The 17,351-nt window shown below is 36.5% G+C and overlaps 1 protein-coding gene across 1 annotated transcript in view; it reads left to right on the forward strand.

The window, feature by feature from the left end:
- The window catches only part of LOC129725971 (zwei Ig domain protein zig-8), a 264,625-nt gene that overhangs the window by 201,743 nt on the left and 45,531 nt on the right, over positions 1-17,351 (forward strand). Inside the window, exon 8 of the mRNA XM_055682461.1 lies at positions 5,013-5,110. Coding sequence (XP_055538436.1) covers positions 5,013-5,110 — 98 coding nt within the window. The remainder of the gene's footprint in view (positions 1-5,012; positions 5,111-17,351) is intronic.

Genomic DNA, 17,351 nt, shown 5'->3' on the forward strand with positions numbered 1-17,351 from the left:
TTTATCCAACATCCCAGTGATTTCTCGTGGAAGTGCAGAGGTGTTCTCGGCTTCCAATAAAGCGAGTATCATGTCAACATATTCCTATACAAACTCCTTCTTTGACCTGCATTCGGATGCGGCCGGCGCTGGTATTGCCTAATATAAAGATTTAGGTCACCTGTTTTTACACATTGAGGATGCATGTTGGTCCCAAACATCATCTGTTGGTTCTTTGTGTAATTACAGCTGATCTGGCAATAACGGAGTAGCAACCGCGGGCGGTCAATCATGCTCATGCTCATGCTCATAACGATAATATCTTCTATCTTGTTTGATGCTTTTCTTGAACTTGAGTGAAAATTTCAAGAAAAATGTTTGGTCGTTCTTAGTCAGTTTCCAAATGATGCATCTGAATTTTACATCAAATGAAAGTTCTTTAGTTGTTCTATAAAATGCTAACTTCGGGTTCTGGACCGTTTTCTGTAGAGAAAATAGCACCCCGGAAATCGCCAAGTGTTTTCCAAGAAAGATATTTTTTTCCGTTGTGTAGAACTATTTGCCACTTTTTTCTTCTTACCCTTAAGTTCGTATTTAACTAGAGTAATAATCTAAATCTTATCAGTACATCTCTCAAGTCTAACCCGAGTTCTTGCAGTTTTGATGGCATCTTTCGAAAAAAAAATTCTTCAAGGAACGTTTAACCCCAAATGGCGTATCTTCTGGTAAAGTAGGTAGTTCTGGTAAGGTAGAGTGATTATTCAAATTTACAGCAAAATCTATTGCGTCTAGCAGAAAATATAGTGATTTTAGTGATTTTGACGTTTTTTTTTTTGATAAAAAACCTTTTGGGGCCGTTTTACCCCATTTGGCACACTTGGCTTATACATGACATTAAAGCTCTTGAGTTGTCCTACAAAACGCTATATTCAGATATTTTTCTAGCGTTGTTGAGAAAAGTAGGATGACTCTGAAAATTTACAATTTTAAAAAAAAAATGCATTTATTTCGGCATGTCACCACTTTGCCATATATTGTGACCATGGGTTCTAAGGTACTCTTAGTGTAGAATAATACTACAAATTTTTAGAAAAATCCATCAAGTCTAGCAGGAGTTTTTGCACTTTTCAGTTTTTGGACGTTTTTGTCACATCATTTTCAAGGGCCGTTTTACCCCACTCAACCTCAATGAAAAAAATTGAAATTTTGCAAAACTTCCTACGTTGAAAAGACAAACAAATGCTGAAAATTTCAGCACAATCGGAGAACATCAAAACAACGTCCCTCAGAGAGGTGGTTGCGGGATATATTCAAATTTTTGACGTAAAATACGTCTTACGGCAACATATACAGGGACCCAACTTTAATACAGGGATCTAATCTCGAAACCGAAAACATCGAGAGCGTCACGAAAATTGTCCAATTTCAAACGTTTTAAACACAGTCACAGTTCCAACCGATTTCTGTCATTTTTGCAGCAATCGATTGGAAAATCATTTAAGCACCCGTCTAAATGCAGAAAATTGTATTCTAACTGTTCGAACTATTGTAATATTGAAAATTGTTGAACATTGTCGAAACGTAAATGTTGACTTTTGATTGGTCGCTTGCTGCCTTTCCCTAAATGGGACGACAGAATGGAGTACCTTGACTAGCCGAGAATGCACTCTTTGAGCTATATAAAAGACTGTTTCTCCTCAAGCAAGTCAGTTTACTACCTGCAGGTAGCAGCAGCGGTCATCAACACCGATGGCAGTAGGCGAAGGTAGCGTGGATTAGTAGCGGACAGTAGTGGTAGTGGCACGCTGAGTCACATAATTTTTCGCTGAAGTCTTACTATTTGCAGCAATCAGTTGTAAAATTATCTACGCTATAGTAAAATGCAGAAAATTGTTATTTGAACTGTTATACTATAGATGGGAAATGCACTATTTGCCCTCGTCTATAGCCTCTTCGTAGCCACTGCCTAAATTAAGACATCTTAAGAGGTAAACGTCATCTGGAGTAGAGAGACCATTAAATTGATTAACCCCAATTGAGTGTATTCCTAAACCTATTCCAAGAAATACATTGACATAAGAAAGGCTGTCGTATTCTACGTTAACTCTGCGGTCGTGTCTTATAAACAACCTCTTCAACTCTTTTTCTTTTCGACCTCTGCCGGATTTCAGGGAAGTTTTTCTGCATGCTTTTTTCTACCTTTTAGAAACGTTTATAAATTTTTTTTTAATTTGGGATAAATTTTTGATAGTAGCTTTTTGCCCTTTCCTGATGCTGCTATTTGTTTTGGATTTTCCAGTTTTCCTGAGAACTTGTTAAACAGAAACTGGAAGTATTTTTTTACTTTCTCTATAATGGTTTCAGTCAGTTTGCTTGTCGACACATTGTTATGTATCTTGAATAAAATTTTGGGTATTTGTTGTTTTTGAAATCTTTTCTAACTTTCATAGTTTTTAATGTTTCAAATCAAGCTTCTACAGAAGCCTTCAGCCATACTGCACTAACTGTTAAATCTTTTTTGTTTTTGATCTTTTATTTGATTTCTTCGAGCGGTTTGCAACTTTATTAAAAATTATATTTGTTGCGACCATTCCATGATTTTTTTCAATTATGTTCCTATTTTCTGTTCAGCTTGCAATTTTGTTTTGTTAGAAATCAGTTTAGGGTAGATTATTGTGTTAGTTTTCTCGTGTTTAGAAGTGTTATCGATCATTCAAGGCATTTTTGTGTTTCGTTAGTATGAGAGCCTGCCCTTCCAGAGCAGGGAGGGGTATCCAACTACCCCTGAAATATTTCTTGTTGGGTTCATTTGCTCGATTAGTTCTCGAGTTAGGCAAAAATTTTGTGTTTCATTTGTTCTATCATTAGAACCTTTCCCGGTTACAAAAACCCCTGCATACGAATTTTCCTGTTAATCGGTTCAATAGTTTCCAAATCAATATGGATCAGACAGACAGAACTCCATTGTTATATGTATAGATTTTCTTTTATTTATTGAAGATTTACAAATTCTGCAGATATCTACAGGCAATTTTTTTTTTAATTGAAGTTTAAGAGAGACATCATTCAATCCAGATATAGGCATTTGTCTCTCTGTGTAGCAAGCTGATAGTAAATTATTGCTTTATATTAATAAATATCCTAAAAACTGGAAAAGGATTAAAAATAAACCTACGTAGAACCTTTAAAGACGCCTTATTGGACGAATCGCTCGACGAAAATCAGACAAGCCATTTTTAGGCGAGTTTTGCTTTGGTAAGGATTCAAAATCAAGGAACTTGGGTTTTCTTATGATTTAAATCCAAGAAACGTTGGGTGTTTTTGTCGCCTGCAAATAACTGCTCCTGCGACAAATCCTTATGAAGGAAACGAAGAAACCTTTCCACGTAATAATAAAACGAAATCTTCCTCTCCTAAAACGTAATACGCTCATTAACCCCATTATGGGGAAGAGAAAAGTAGCCTTACTTTAAAACTCCCCTCAATTCGACTATATCATTGAAAAACTGTTTTTTTTTTCAATTTAGTCAATCCCCTTCAGCCAGGCCATGCTATACCTCGACTTACGCTATTGATTCTTGAAACATAATCACGTAGCCAACAAGTTTTGATTACAAGACGGCCGCCACCGAACAACCTACCGCGAGAGCCCCACAATTGGCCACGGTTACCGCACCCGACGCTCTCACGGCTGTTGACTTGAAGAAAGTCGTCAGCTTTTCATTTTCGACATTATGTCATCCCGAAGAGGCAAAACGGGTTCTGTCATGTTAAGGAATATTCATGCTATAGTGAGTTTCTGTCAAGTAGCAGCGAGCGATCGTACATGCGACACGGCAAAGAAGTGGAGCGATAAAAGATTCACATTTTCCAGTCGCACAAGTGCACTCACTTTAGTTGAAAGGGAAGTGAAACATCTCAAGACTCTATGAGAGCTTCCGTCCCTGTGTGACCTAAATCGGCGGGATTATTCCATCCCTCCCCCATTTCAACCCACCCAAACTGGCAGACTTTTTTACATGGTCTAGCCTGACGTTGGTTTGCAGTTTCCTCTCAGCTCGTCATCGAATCCAGCGAAACTTTGCAATTCGTTTTTCAGACACAATAAAAGAAACTACCCGGATATAGATTTTCAGACTTTCAATCAGAAAGATCTATTGAAAGAATCAGTTATTCTATTTTGAAGCTTTCCATACGTCTGTCGTTCAGATAGATTAGGAAACTTTTGTAAAATACCGAATATATTGTACGTTACAGACGGAGGGGGCTCGATGTATACTTCAGGTATTATTGTACCCCAGACGCCCCACCCTGAGGGCCTCATGTGTAATACATTACTGAGCTCAAGTAGAAACATTGACTTTTTCCTACTCTCGACGAACAGGACAAAGATTGCTTAGAGCTGTTGTCAGACAATAGGAATGAATGAAAATACGAGGCTAAATGAGAAAGATCTTATAAATTTCCTTCCCATCTTCCTGTCGACCTCACACAATAACCGTCCTGCATCCGGTACATTCGCCGACGGCAGGATTCCTCTGCGCTGTCATCGTTTTCCACAAACCGGCAAAGACTTCCGTTTACCATAAAGTACAGACAGAATGCTTTTTTTTTAAATTCCATCCTAACCGGCGGCAACGTTCCAGAAGTGCAAAAGTATAACTCGTTCGTATGCAAAGCGTGTACAATGCGATCGTCGCTTTGTTCCTCTTTGCATCGCACTACCCCCTCCTTCACACGCCCCCCCCCCCCCTTCTACCGACTGGTGCAACTTTCTAATGTAGCATTTTCTTTTTCTCTCTATCTCCCTCTTTCGGTCTCGAAACACAATTGTCTAACTTCCTGCTAACCGACCGAACGACCAACGAACGGACCCTTCCGGCGAACTAACCGAACCTAACAACAACCGGTGCTGGATGTACTGGCGTCCCTATTCGGATTCTGCGGCCGCTGTTGCCTGGTTGCCTACGATGGCTGTTATCCCGGGGAACAACAATCCGTCCTCGCTACCGTACTGGCGTTTCACCGAGCAGACTAAAGATAAAACGAGCGGTGCAAAGCGACACCGGTAACTACACGTGTGTGCCAACCATGGCCAAATCATCCAGCGTGTATGCACATGTAATTAGTGGTAAGTTATATATCTGTACACATTTTAATTAACAAATGATATTTACAACTAGCGTGGTCGTTGCTAAGAAAATCTGAACAGCGCTGTTTGGCACGTGAAACATTTTCGGGTGAGAAAACTGATCTGATGAGTAAGCACTAGACTACAGGTAGCAATAATCTAAGTTCCAATCATGCGTACTGATAGGCGTAAATTGTTTTCTCTTTTGTTAAGCAGAAAACTCTCGTTCTTCACAGTGAGGAAATCCTATTTTGTTTTGATTGAAAGCCTGTTTTTATTCCCATTGAAGTATCTGCCTCATTCTCAGAAAGTTACGTACTTTCTTTCAGACCTGGCTTGTTCTTCGGTTTCCATTGTGCGAGCAATGTTTCCGGCTTTCTGTCAACCCAGAATTTTGCCACAATGCTTCCGCAATATTCTTCACTCCCTTGCATCCAAATAAATAGCACCTGAAAAGCACTCTATCAAATGTCTGACTTTTTTATCCTATTAGAAGGAACAAAAGCTTTTTATGTTTTGGATCTATGCTGGATTATTGCACCTGTACGTTCGGTTAAACCACAAAGGACAGTGTTGGTTAGTCTGGAAATTTGCGGTTTGAGTGTTTCTATTAGATTGTTGTGGTTAAATAAATTGTTTTTTTTTTGTTGGAATAAAATACATTTCGTCAAATTAGGTGTATACTAAAACTTAAAAATTTATACTCTAATAATTAACATAGCATTCCAATTGAAAACCAGTAAAATAATTTAACAACAATTGGAAAAGCAGTAGCAATCCGATCACGAGTTCGCTTTCTATTCCGGACCGGATTGAACTATCAGAAACGCAACAATATAACACGTATCGTGTCGTTATGCGGCTTTGAAGGAAGACACTCAAATTTTTCTCGTGTCTGATGGAAGCAGAAACCAAGCGTGCAACTGTTGCGTGTTGCATATTGCCGTTATGCGACTGAGATAAAACTTTGTTACTGCTAACGTTAACTGGTGGCAGACGTGATTGCGAAGTTCGAAGTTCAACTGTGATGTCAAACTATAATCGTTTTTATTTAAGACGTTAAATCCTTGTTAACGAAATGCTGTGAATTTTTAAAAACAGTTTTCTGTTTGTAATCCGATTAGTTCCATATATACCACCGGTTATGCACAGAAGCATAGAAATGTGGTGAACATCGCACTATTGCGCATCTGAAACGGCTTTTTATAACAGTTGTACATTTATTAAATTCATTACCTAAGTGTTTCCAAATACATGTTATAACGTTGAAAAAATCCGACTGATGCAATTGCAAATGTCAGTTATCGCATAAATGCATCATGCTTAGACCGCGTACGAAATCCGCACTGACATAATTAAATAACTGAAAAGCATGATGAACAATAATTTATACAGTTCCACGTATGCCAACCGTACGTGTTTTGGATACAATCCTCTTACTATTTTTAATAAACGTGTAATTTTTCCTCAAAAACCCGTATACTTAATTAATTATGACTATTATGACTTGTTGTTGTTATTTTACTCGAGGTCTTTTTCTATTTCCGATGCTTTTTTACTTTCCTTGCCATTCCGTATTCTTCTAAACTCACACCATCACTTACATTCCAAAACTCTACCGGTACGCACGCCATCGAATTGAATTTCTCATTCGTGCGTTGGCCGGCAAAACGGACGGTTCTTTCTGGAGCAGCAGAAAGCGGATGGTGGCAGTTTAATTCAAAAACTATTTGCAGGAATATTTAACGTTATATCGATTTACAATATAAAGAGGTAACTTTACAACGAGGAATACCTGTAGGTTGTGTATATATAGCTGTATTTTCCGGCAATTAAGCTTTTAATTCTAATTCGACAATTTTATTATAATTTTATTGAAAAAATGAAGAAAAAAAATAGTACTAGTTTAGTACACGTTTAGTACAAATATTTTCATATATAAATATTCCTTGGGTATTCTCATGAACATTGCCCAGAACACTATCTCAAAAATCTAACACGATCCGGAGTTATTATTTTGGTTCCGCTAGATTGCGTTCCTGGACCACTGTGCATTGACTGAATCAGCCAACAATTTATTTAAACAGCACATGCGAAGAGCGGTATCGTCGGTTTACTTTGTTCTCTATTTTTTCTCTTCAATATTCTACCGAGCTCAAATTCGTACAACGCAACCCCGCATTGACAGTAAGTGACGTGATTGTGCCGACCTACTGTTTTTCTAATTCCGTGGTTTTGCTACATGATAGTCATTGATTTAGGTTACTCTCACTTCAATACTCTCAAACCATCCATTCCCCCCCCCCCCCCCCCAAAAAAAAAAGAATTCTGGTTACGCCACTGCTCAGTGATTTTGTGAACAATACTGGGTTTTCAGCCGGGGCTGCAAATTTTCAACTCTTCAAACAAAAATGTCGAAAACCGCATTTTCACTGTGTCAAATTGAAACAACCTTCGGTGTCAGCATCGGTGTCAATTTTCAATGAAAGTCCGGCTATTGAAAGAGAAAAGATGTTTGAATTTGATTTGAGCCAATTCTTTGCATCAAGTAGATCTGGAAACACAGTCGCTCAATTTCCACATACTTTTATATTTCGTGAGTATTTTGCTTCAAAATGCAATCTCGATGATCTTAATTGATATAAAATATCCGCAGATGTAAAAATTCGAAGAAAAGATTGCCTATAATTATAGAAAATATAATTTTATTACGTAAACATATTTTGACTCGAGTTTTGCTCATAATATCTCGAAGTGAAAAATGTTTTTCGTGCAAAAATTTCTCAGGAGTACTATCGAAATGCCGAATTAAAAATCAAACTTTGGTCATAAGCCGAAATTAAGTTCATGTTTTTATTAAGTTCATGTTGTTATTAAGTTCATGTCTTTATTTATTTATTTCGTCAAGCAAATGTAGACTACAGTTATAATAATACAATGTTTTCTTATATTCTATACATTATTTCTAGTAGTTAGTCGTATTTTGATTTGAATTTTGCCCATAGTGATGTCGAGATTTTCGCAGTGCTGATTATAGTGACGCATCATGCGATTTATTGGGCCATTTTTTGAGCAGTTAGTTCTGTGAGAGCTTTCCGAAAATATTTTACGATTTATTAATTGACGACTGGGTGCATAAAAATTTAGATGCGATAATAATTTGGAAGACTGCACGCGTTGAGAAATAATGTCATTGAAAGTTCGCGGCGTTTTTTATGTGCTTGTATGTCTATAAGCATGCAGCGTGCTTCATATGATGGTAAGGGAAATGCTGTCCAATTCAGCGTACGAAGCGCGTACAAAAGAAATTGTTCTTCATGTGTTACAATATAGGGATTCCATACAATGCTACAATATTCCAGAATTGGTCGGACGTATGTAATATATAATAGTTTGATTGTGTATGAGTCTTGAAAATTACGTCCGAAGCGTTTTATAAAGCCCAGTATACTATTTGCTTTGTTGATTATTGTGTTATAAAGTTCTATGAATGTAAGTTTGGAGTCTAAGACTACGCCTAGGTCCCTTACAAATTTGCATTTTTCTACTGGTTGGTTCCCTAAGAAAATGTCTGTTGGTGGTGCTACTGTTTTTCTGCCAAAGGCTATTGAATTACATTCTTTAATGTTGAGTTGCAATAGACTTTTGTTGCACCAAGTGTAGAATACATTAATTTCATTCTGGAATATGTTCAGTGGGCTCTGTGAGTCAAATAATTGAATGCGATGCTGAACCAAACAATGCAAAATATTCGAAAACAACCCCACAAAAATAAAAAATGTACGAAAAAATGTAGGAATCGAACAGAATTAAAAAAGTGCGAAAAGTGGGTTTGTAGCTTAAAAAAGTCATTTTTTCATAAATCACGTTTGGGCAACCTGAAAACGACCTTTTAGAAAGTCGAAATGTTCTACAAAAATGCTATAAATAACATTATCTTTCAATTTAGGGCTGAGCACCTTGACTTTTTCAACATCGATTTTTTTTGGGACACCCTACTACATATTTCATTACTAGTGTGTCCTACATTATTGTCAAGATGCATTCGTGATGGAAAGTTGTTACTCTTTAGTTTGGGTTTTACGTAATTGAAGAAGTTCTTAGGGCGAGACTTGATTTGATGTTCGATTTTACCGTTATGTTTTTCATGTGCAATTCCAATGGCTGCGTCAAGTTGACAGCTTATTTCTTGGTCATTTTGAAGATTTTCGCTATTGTTGTCTTTTTTGTATATTTGATGTGCTTTTTGTGTTCTATTTTTTAGGTTCTTTAATTGTGGATTAAACCACACTGGATATTTGTTGGTGCTCGTACGTCTTCTTTTTTTAGTGGTACAATTTCTGATATAATTTGATTAATTATTTCATAAAATTTTGTACTTTCGTCGTTTACATTTCCTTCTTTACAAATTATACTACGCCAATTTATTATGCGTAGTCTACGTTTGACTTGTTTGAAGTCAGTTTTGTGGTACATTATCGTACTCGTAGTCGCTAGGGTACGAAGTGTTATTCATTACTATTGAATATTCAATTGCTGTGTGGAATGCTTTATTTTTCCAGATGGGAGTCAATGTTGCATCTACACAGAAGTCTTCAGTGCAGTTTGTGAAAAATAGGTCTAAATATGCATTTTGTTTGTTTTTGACATGATTGATTTGATATAGACCGAGTTCTGAGAATTTGTCAAGAAGATACTGCAGTGTTTCGTTTTCGCCTACGAATAATAATATCTAAATATCTAACTTAATTATTCGAATGCAAAAACAACATATCTGGCAACACTGCTGATTAGAATGGATTTTTTTAATTCAAAAAAAATATATTCGTGTATTTCTAGAGTAGTTAAATAATTCCTAACGAAAATGAGACTTTTCTCAAACAAGTAGCAGAGTGGTATCAAAGACACGGTTTTCTGCAGATATGCTCCAAAACTAAGGAATTTCATTGTTTTACAAATTTTCCAGAAGAATCTTACAATTATTGATTCAAGGCTCATAGAATTACTTCCACAGACCATTTCAATGATTTTGGTGATATGCTTTTTGAATTCCTACACGCAAAAGTTGAAGTATTGTACAATCATTGTGTCTTCCCGATTCGCACAAATGTTGCACAGAAATCGCACAATAAATGTGTGAAACGCATAACGCAACAGTTGTACTGCCAATAAATTGACATAGATTGAAATCAGAATATGTATCATATACCGACACTTTATTTCTCATATCGAGTGTATTAGTGACTGCTCTTTCTCTCTTGCTCGTAGATTTTCCATGTACGTGCGACGAGACTAGATACGTCACACATAACTTGCAGGTTGCTCTTTCGCTTCTTTTTCGGTTCGGGTTGCGACGCGCAAGACGATGTCTCGTCGCTTTACAAAATGAGCGAGACACCCGTGCTGTACATACTAGATGCCAGTGTTGTTAGTCTCACTCATACTGTCGATGCGTGCTTGCTGTTACTCAGGGGAAAGCGTGTGTGCAAAAGACTTGAGAAGCGTAGCATGTGTCTCGTTCTCAAGCAGAAAGGAGGAGAAAGGTTTTGCTCCTCGCTCGCTTTGCAAAGCTGCTTGATACCAGCTGAAACTGTTTAGGTGTAGTAGTTTGGAGGTGACAAATATATTGAAAAAACGCTAGAGCATTAATTGCGTTATGCCCAACACGCAATCATTGTACTAGTTCCAAACCACATTAACAATTGCGCCAAAAACGCACGTTTTTTCACTGGTTTCGCATCATCCAACTTTTGCGTGTAGATTACGACTTCCGGTTTCTAGAAATTATCCTTGACTGATCGAATTTTCCCAATATGTGTAATTTCATAATTGAAATGATGCTCAGAAAATGAAAAGTGACCCCAGACGCCATTTTGGATTTCAAGATGGCGACTACCCCCCCCCCCCCCCCTTCGAATATGTGCATTTCTGGAATTAAAGTGTTGCCCTGAGACCGAAGATCTACGACTTCGGACGACATTCTCAAATTCAAGATGATGACTTCCGGTTCATCTAGAGTTATTTTCAGGTCTCTTGGCATCATTCCGATTCCGGAAGTACTCATATGAGGTGGTACTTGGACAATTTTGGATGTTTTCCAGGAACCAGTAGTCACCAAGTCCTTGTTAATGAAGTGTTGTGAACTTTCTGAAAAGGCCCGATCGCCTTGAAAGATTTTATTATCTTTTTGTCTGTCGCCGATAAATTTTTTTTTTTTTTTATTCGATGTTTGATCATTTATGTAAAATATTACATTGGAAATAGCTCTTAAATTTTATCAAGATATATTGAATAATAACGTTAGTTCTTTTTGTGATAGCTTTATTTCACTGGGACTAAAGATTAGATCTATTGTGATATAGCTAAGGAGCAAGATCGCGCCAAATCACCGATGGTCGAATATCCACCATTTTTGATTTGAATGAAACTTTGCACACGTATTTGGCTCAGCAAACTGAGCATTTTCCACAGATGGAGCGATTTTTTACACCCATGAGTTACATTCTAAAAGGGCGTATGCCTTTTGACATAGGTTTTATTCGAAGCATTGTAGCCCAGAAACCGTTGGTTGTATAGAAAAACTGTCTGAGAATGAGTTGTAGGGAATTAAAAATGCACCATAAAAAAAATATACACTGAACAAAAAAAATTGTTTTGACCAAAAAAAATTAAAAATAAACATTAAATTTCAATTTAAAATAAAAAAGGGTTGAATTTTTTTCATATTTTTTTCAAAGAAACTTGACGTTAATACGCAACTTTTAAAAAAAAGTCCAGGATGGAGAATTGAAAAATAATTTTTTTATGGTAGATTAATTTTTTTTATAAAAGTTCTAATTCAAACATTTTTAAAAATATTTGTATTCTGATGATTTTAAAAGAAAAAAAAAAAGATTTTAAAAGAAGAAAAAGAATCAAAAAGCTCTTGGTAGTAAACATTCTAAACGCATTGGTTTTCGAGTCAAGCCACCATTCATCCCTTCGTTGTTTAATATTAAGAATCTGGAACACTCAAGAATACCAGCTTCATCATAATATCGGAAGTACTCCATCATGATACTGTTGCGGTTCAGGTGTTCATTGCCAAATTAATGAGTTTTTTGAAAACAACAATACAGTTGAAAAATAGCGATATAAATGTTGTGAGCTGCCTCACAATATAAAAATAGAAAAAACTTTGCAAGTTCAAAACAAAATATAACGTCGATGCAGAGTGGCATTTTTTTGCGACTTCTCATGTTAAAGGCCCATGCGATGCAATTTGTGGCATATTAAAACGAATGGCAGGAAATGCAAGTTTAGCTAAAGAACATGAACATCCCATTACAAGCGCAAAAGAATTGTATGATTGGTCTAATCAGAAAAGTAATAAAAATTCATCAAAAATGTCATTTAGTTGGGTATAATATGAAGAATATGAACAAGGAGTAACAGAATGGAGCAATATTTTGAAAAAATCTATAATAATAGCTGCCACACAAAAGTATTACTCTTTTGTTTCGATTTCAAAAAATAAGATACAAACGAAGCTGTTTTCAAAAGATGACGAATCATTTACTTATGATGTATATGAAATATAAGATGAAACTAGTTCTGTAAAGTATCTATGTCATGAAAAAATATGTTCTTAAGATAAAAAAACTCGAAAATAAATATTTGATTCTTATATATATTTATATTACTTAAAACATTTAACTCTTTTCTTTAGAACCGTTCGCCCAACCGTTTTGTTGTCAAAGAATGAATTGTATATTTTTGATCAAGCATTCCAATGAACGTATGGTTTTTGCTGGAGAACCATGGACAAATTAAGAAAAACGTGTATTTTCCTAAATAATTATAATTTTTCGAGCTTAAATTAGAAATATTTTGAAAACCAATGCCTTTGGAATGTTAACTACCAAGAGCTCTTTGATTCAAAATGACTCTTTGCATCTTTTAAAATCATCAGAATACAAATATTTTGAAAAGTGTTTAAATTAGAATTTTTATAAAAAAAATTAATCTACCATAAAAAAATTATTTTTCAATTCTCCATCCTGGACTTTTTTTTAAAAGTTGCGTATTAACGCCAAGTTTCTTTAAAAAAAAAAGAAAAAAAATCAACTGGTTTTTTTTTAAATTGAAATTTAATGTTTATTTTTAATATTTTTTGGTAAAAAAAATTTTTTTTTGGACAGTGTATATTTTTTTAGGTGCATTTTCAATCCCCTACAACTCATTCTCAGACAGTTTTTCTATACAACCAACGGTTTCTGGGCTACAATGCTTCGAATAAAACCTATGCCAGAAGGCATACGCTCTTTTAGAATGTAACTCATGGGTGTAAAAAATCTTTGCACCTGTGAAAAATGCTCAGTTTGCTAAGCCAAATACGTGTGCTAAGTTTCATTCAAATCAAAAATGGTCGATTAAATTTTCGCGTATTTCCAGGCGATTTGAAATGATTCTGCTCTAAGGTGTTTTTTGTGCTCCGCACTTCGTATTATTGACAGTATCACTGTTAAAGTAAGTGATATGCCTATCATTCATATCCGTGCTTGTGTGCAAAAGTTTTATCTGTCTGTTTCAATCTTGTCCATCCTAACAATATCACCTTATTACAATTCCCTGGAGAGAACTTCCATACGTTACTCACAACCGTTTTCTTGCAACAGGGACTTCTTTGTTAGAAGGAAGAGTCAACAGGGGTACTGTAGAATTCAGATTGAAGGAAGGTTTTGTGCTAGAGAGCCTGAGAATAAAACCATGCTAAAGTCCTTTGACAACCAAAATGGCCTGATTCTACCAAGATTCGAACTCACGACCACCCGCTTACCAAAGCGGACTCTGTAACCTTGCGGCTCTCCTTTGTGATAGCTTGATAAATTGTATAAATATTATAAGTTATTAGTGTTTTATTTTTCTTCAACGCTTTAATGAATTTCCTACATACTTCTCTATGAGCTGATTCGAAAAAAATATAATTATGTATTTGTATTTCTCAGCCCTTTACAAATTGTTCAACTACTGAATCCCCAACAAAGAGGCTGTGCGCACAGTTATGTGGCCAACATTTTGGGAACTGTAAACAAAACTGTGGTTATCGGAATCAATTCAAACATCTCTGCAAACAATAACGATTGCCGTTATCAACAGGTTTGTTTACTCCGATCTCATTATAAATACAAGCAAATCCTGTCTCTCTTTCTTGCTTACTTGTCGATTGAATGTTGTTGAGTCCAAATTCCGCCACTGAAATGCTGGTTTATTTCCAGCGGCGGTAAACATCGATGGATTTCGACTTTTGTAGCTCCGGGATGTTTTCTGTTCGATACCAACGATGAACGAAACGAGTTCAGATAATTATGCCGGAGCTTGATTCCGTAAAATCGCGCTGCAGTTTAGAAAACAACAACTCAGCCGATATGCGCAGCACACCGGACTGCTTAGTCGTTCATATTGCACTGCCAGGCATTTATTCGATCGAACATTGCAAAACTCTCCCATCTGGTTTTGAGGTACGATGCTGGCCTAACAAGCCAGTCATCGTAGGTTCGAGTCTCGACTCGGGAGAGACTGTTAGTGTCAGTAGGATCGTAGCGCTAGCCCTGCAATTGTTCTGTACACGAAACAGTCGGCTGCGAAGTCTGTGTGTCAATAAACAGAAGGTCAAGTTCCGAATCAGATTGTAGCACCAAGGTTTGCTTGTTACATTGCAAAATTGAATCCGATTGCGTAGTGCGCCTTTTTCGCCGTTTCCATTTGGGCTTTGATTATTTTTGAGAGGTACCCTATTAACTACTTACCAAATGTGATACTTCTTAACTTTTCTTTAACTTTTCTTAACTTCATATTTCACAATTGGGCAAACCGACGTAAATCGTCGGTTTGCCCAAACTGTTTCGGTTTCGATATCAATTTCAACTTGTCTCTTACACATCCAATCGAATAATGATATTGCCATTACGCAGACCTCGCACGCGTACAAAGTTTTACTCAGAACGGTCAATAAATTCTCCTGTCTATAATTCATACGCCAAGCAGAAGTTTCATCGCTGGTACCCGATATCGGTGAGCTGTCACTTCCCGATTGAAATACATCACATCGATGAGAAAACTCAGCATGTGTGAGTACAGAAAAGCACACGCAAATAGAAACATAAAAGAAAACCGGCTAAATAACTTTTCTGTCAGATCAGTTTCCCATTTTTTCCCAATCGCCGAAATCCCAACACTTGCGAAAAGTTGTCTCTTCTCAGTGGGTGAATTTCCACGAACGTTGCGGTTGACGTTAATGCGCCGTGAAGAAGGGGTGCGCCTCATAAGGTGTGACGTTTTCCACGGCGGGACTCCTGCAGAAGGCCACCAATACCGGAAAGAATCTCGCTTGTTTTTTTGGTCTCATTCAACGCCAACATAAACAAGATATACTAGGCCACTAGGTGAGCAGCAGCAGTAGCAGCAGTTGCCGTGCGCATAAATTTTCATGACAATTTCAGCCACCAACGGAACGCAGAAGATTTTCACCGTTCGGAACCAGCAACTGCACACATATTGTGCATGCTAACAAATCAAGCGCCGGTTGAGTTTTTTTTGCCTTTTTGTACACCACTCCCACCGATGTTATGTTCGTTTTTCCTCGGGACGGCCGCTGGAAAGCATTGGTTGAGGTCCTTTCTATAAAAAGATTTTTTTCCCTGCAATAAATTACCATTGTCTATTTTATGGTTACAGCGATGGATTCCATGCAGGACCACTTTTTTTAGGCCACAACGTAAATTAACCTAGATGTTACACTTGGTATACAGAAGAATGCTGAATAGAAGATTGTTTCTCTCCATTTGAGACTGCGAGAGATTTTTCTCTGTAAAGAACTGAATGTTCACCTCAATAGTTTCGATATGTGTGATTTTCGTAAACCTTTACTAACTAACGAGCTATTTTAAAATATACGTACTGAATATACTAAAGGATGATTCTATCGATATAATTGAAAACTTACACAACATGTTAAGTAAACCAATATTTTTTTTTATGTTTTACATCGAATATTCAGTGTAGTATTTAGTGGCCAAATTTCTTCGAATTGGATTTGAAATGTCTCAAGGACGGATGCTTAGTTTTAAAATAAACAATGAGTGAAATTTTACTTTCTTGACATTCCTTCTTATAACCGTTCGCAAATCAATGCAGCAAAGTCTAATTTTCTTCTAAGCAATTATTCGAAAATAAATAAACAGGAGGATTTTCCTATATATTACAGGACGTGTGGAAAGCATGGGAATTCTAAATTGATCCCTAGACTTCCAAAGATTGACTTTGCGATTTTTAAAACTTATTTCAAATCCAAACATTACGTTTAAACACAAAAGTCAAATCGTTTTCGGAATGAGAACATGCTCGCCTTCAAGCATCGTCTATTGTACTACATTGGTTTTAAGATGTTTACGAACAATCTTGTCCAATTACATGAGTTTGTTTGGTTCAGGCTTCTAGGTGTGAGAATGACGTTTTCAACTTTTAACCACTGCTGTAAATAAGGGAATTGCTGGATTATCTAGAAGAGTTAGGGAACTTTTTTCGATAGTTGATTACTTCTTCTAAACTATTTTAACAATCTACTGATTTATCCGGAATTTCTTTCGGAATTATGAAATTCAAATCGTCGTCATGTTAATTTTTCACTGCCAAAATTTCACATTCACGTGACCGTGGTATACATGGTTCTGAACGATATTCGGAAACACATTTGTAATGAGCTCCTGAGTCATCAAACGCTTGAAGTTTTGCGGAAATAAAATAGATGAAAACCACAACTGGCACTTTTCCATTGGGTTGAAATGAAACTACCTTGTCCTAAAACAAAAATTTTCTCGTAAATTGGAGAAAAGCTGACGCGAATAAAAAAAATCACGTCGCGCCATTCCTAGAAGATTTGCAGAATTTGTTAGCTCCGTTGGGTAATTGGTCACTCTTTTTTGATTATTCACCTACAGCAACCAATGTCGTTTACATAATTCTGAATGGTTTTTGGAGTGAACTTCTATTTCGTCGAGATTACACGGTACAAATTTTTTGAAATCGAGTCCGATGAAAACTTTAACAGGTACTTCTTCGTAGCCAATCGCTAACAATTGTTTCAAGAAAATCTCTGCAGTTGAATCGCGTTGCATTACGGTAATTCACTTTTGGGTTCTATGACTAGCGGTATATTGGTTTCCAAAATTCTAAGATGTCTAAGAGTTCAAATATATTTTGG

Source organism: Wyeomyia smithii, chromosome 2, assembly GCF_029784165.1.
Source record: "Wyeomyia smithii strain HCP4-BCI-WySm-NY-G18 chromosome 2, ASM2978416v1, whole genome shotgun sequence".
Classification (NCBI taxonomy): domain Eukaryota; kingdom Metazoa; phylum Arthropoda; class Insecta; order Diptera; family Culicidae; genus Wyeomyia; species Wyeomyia smithii.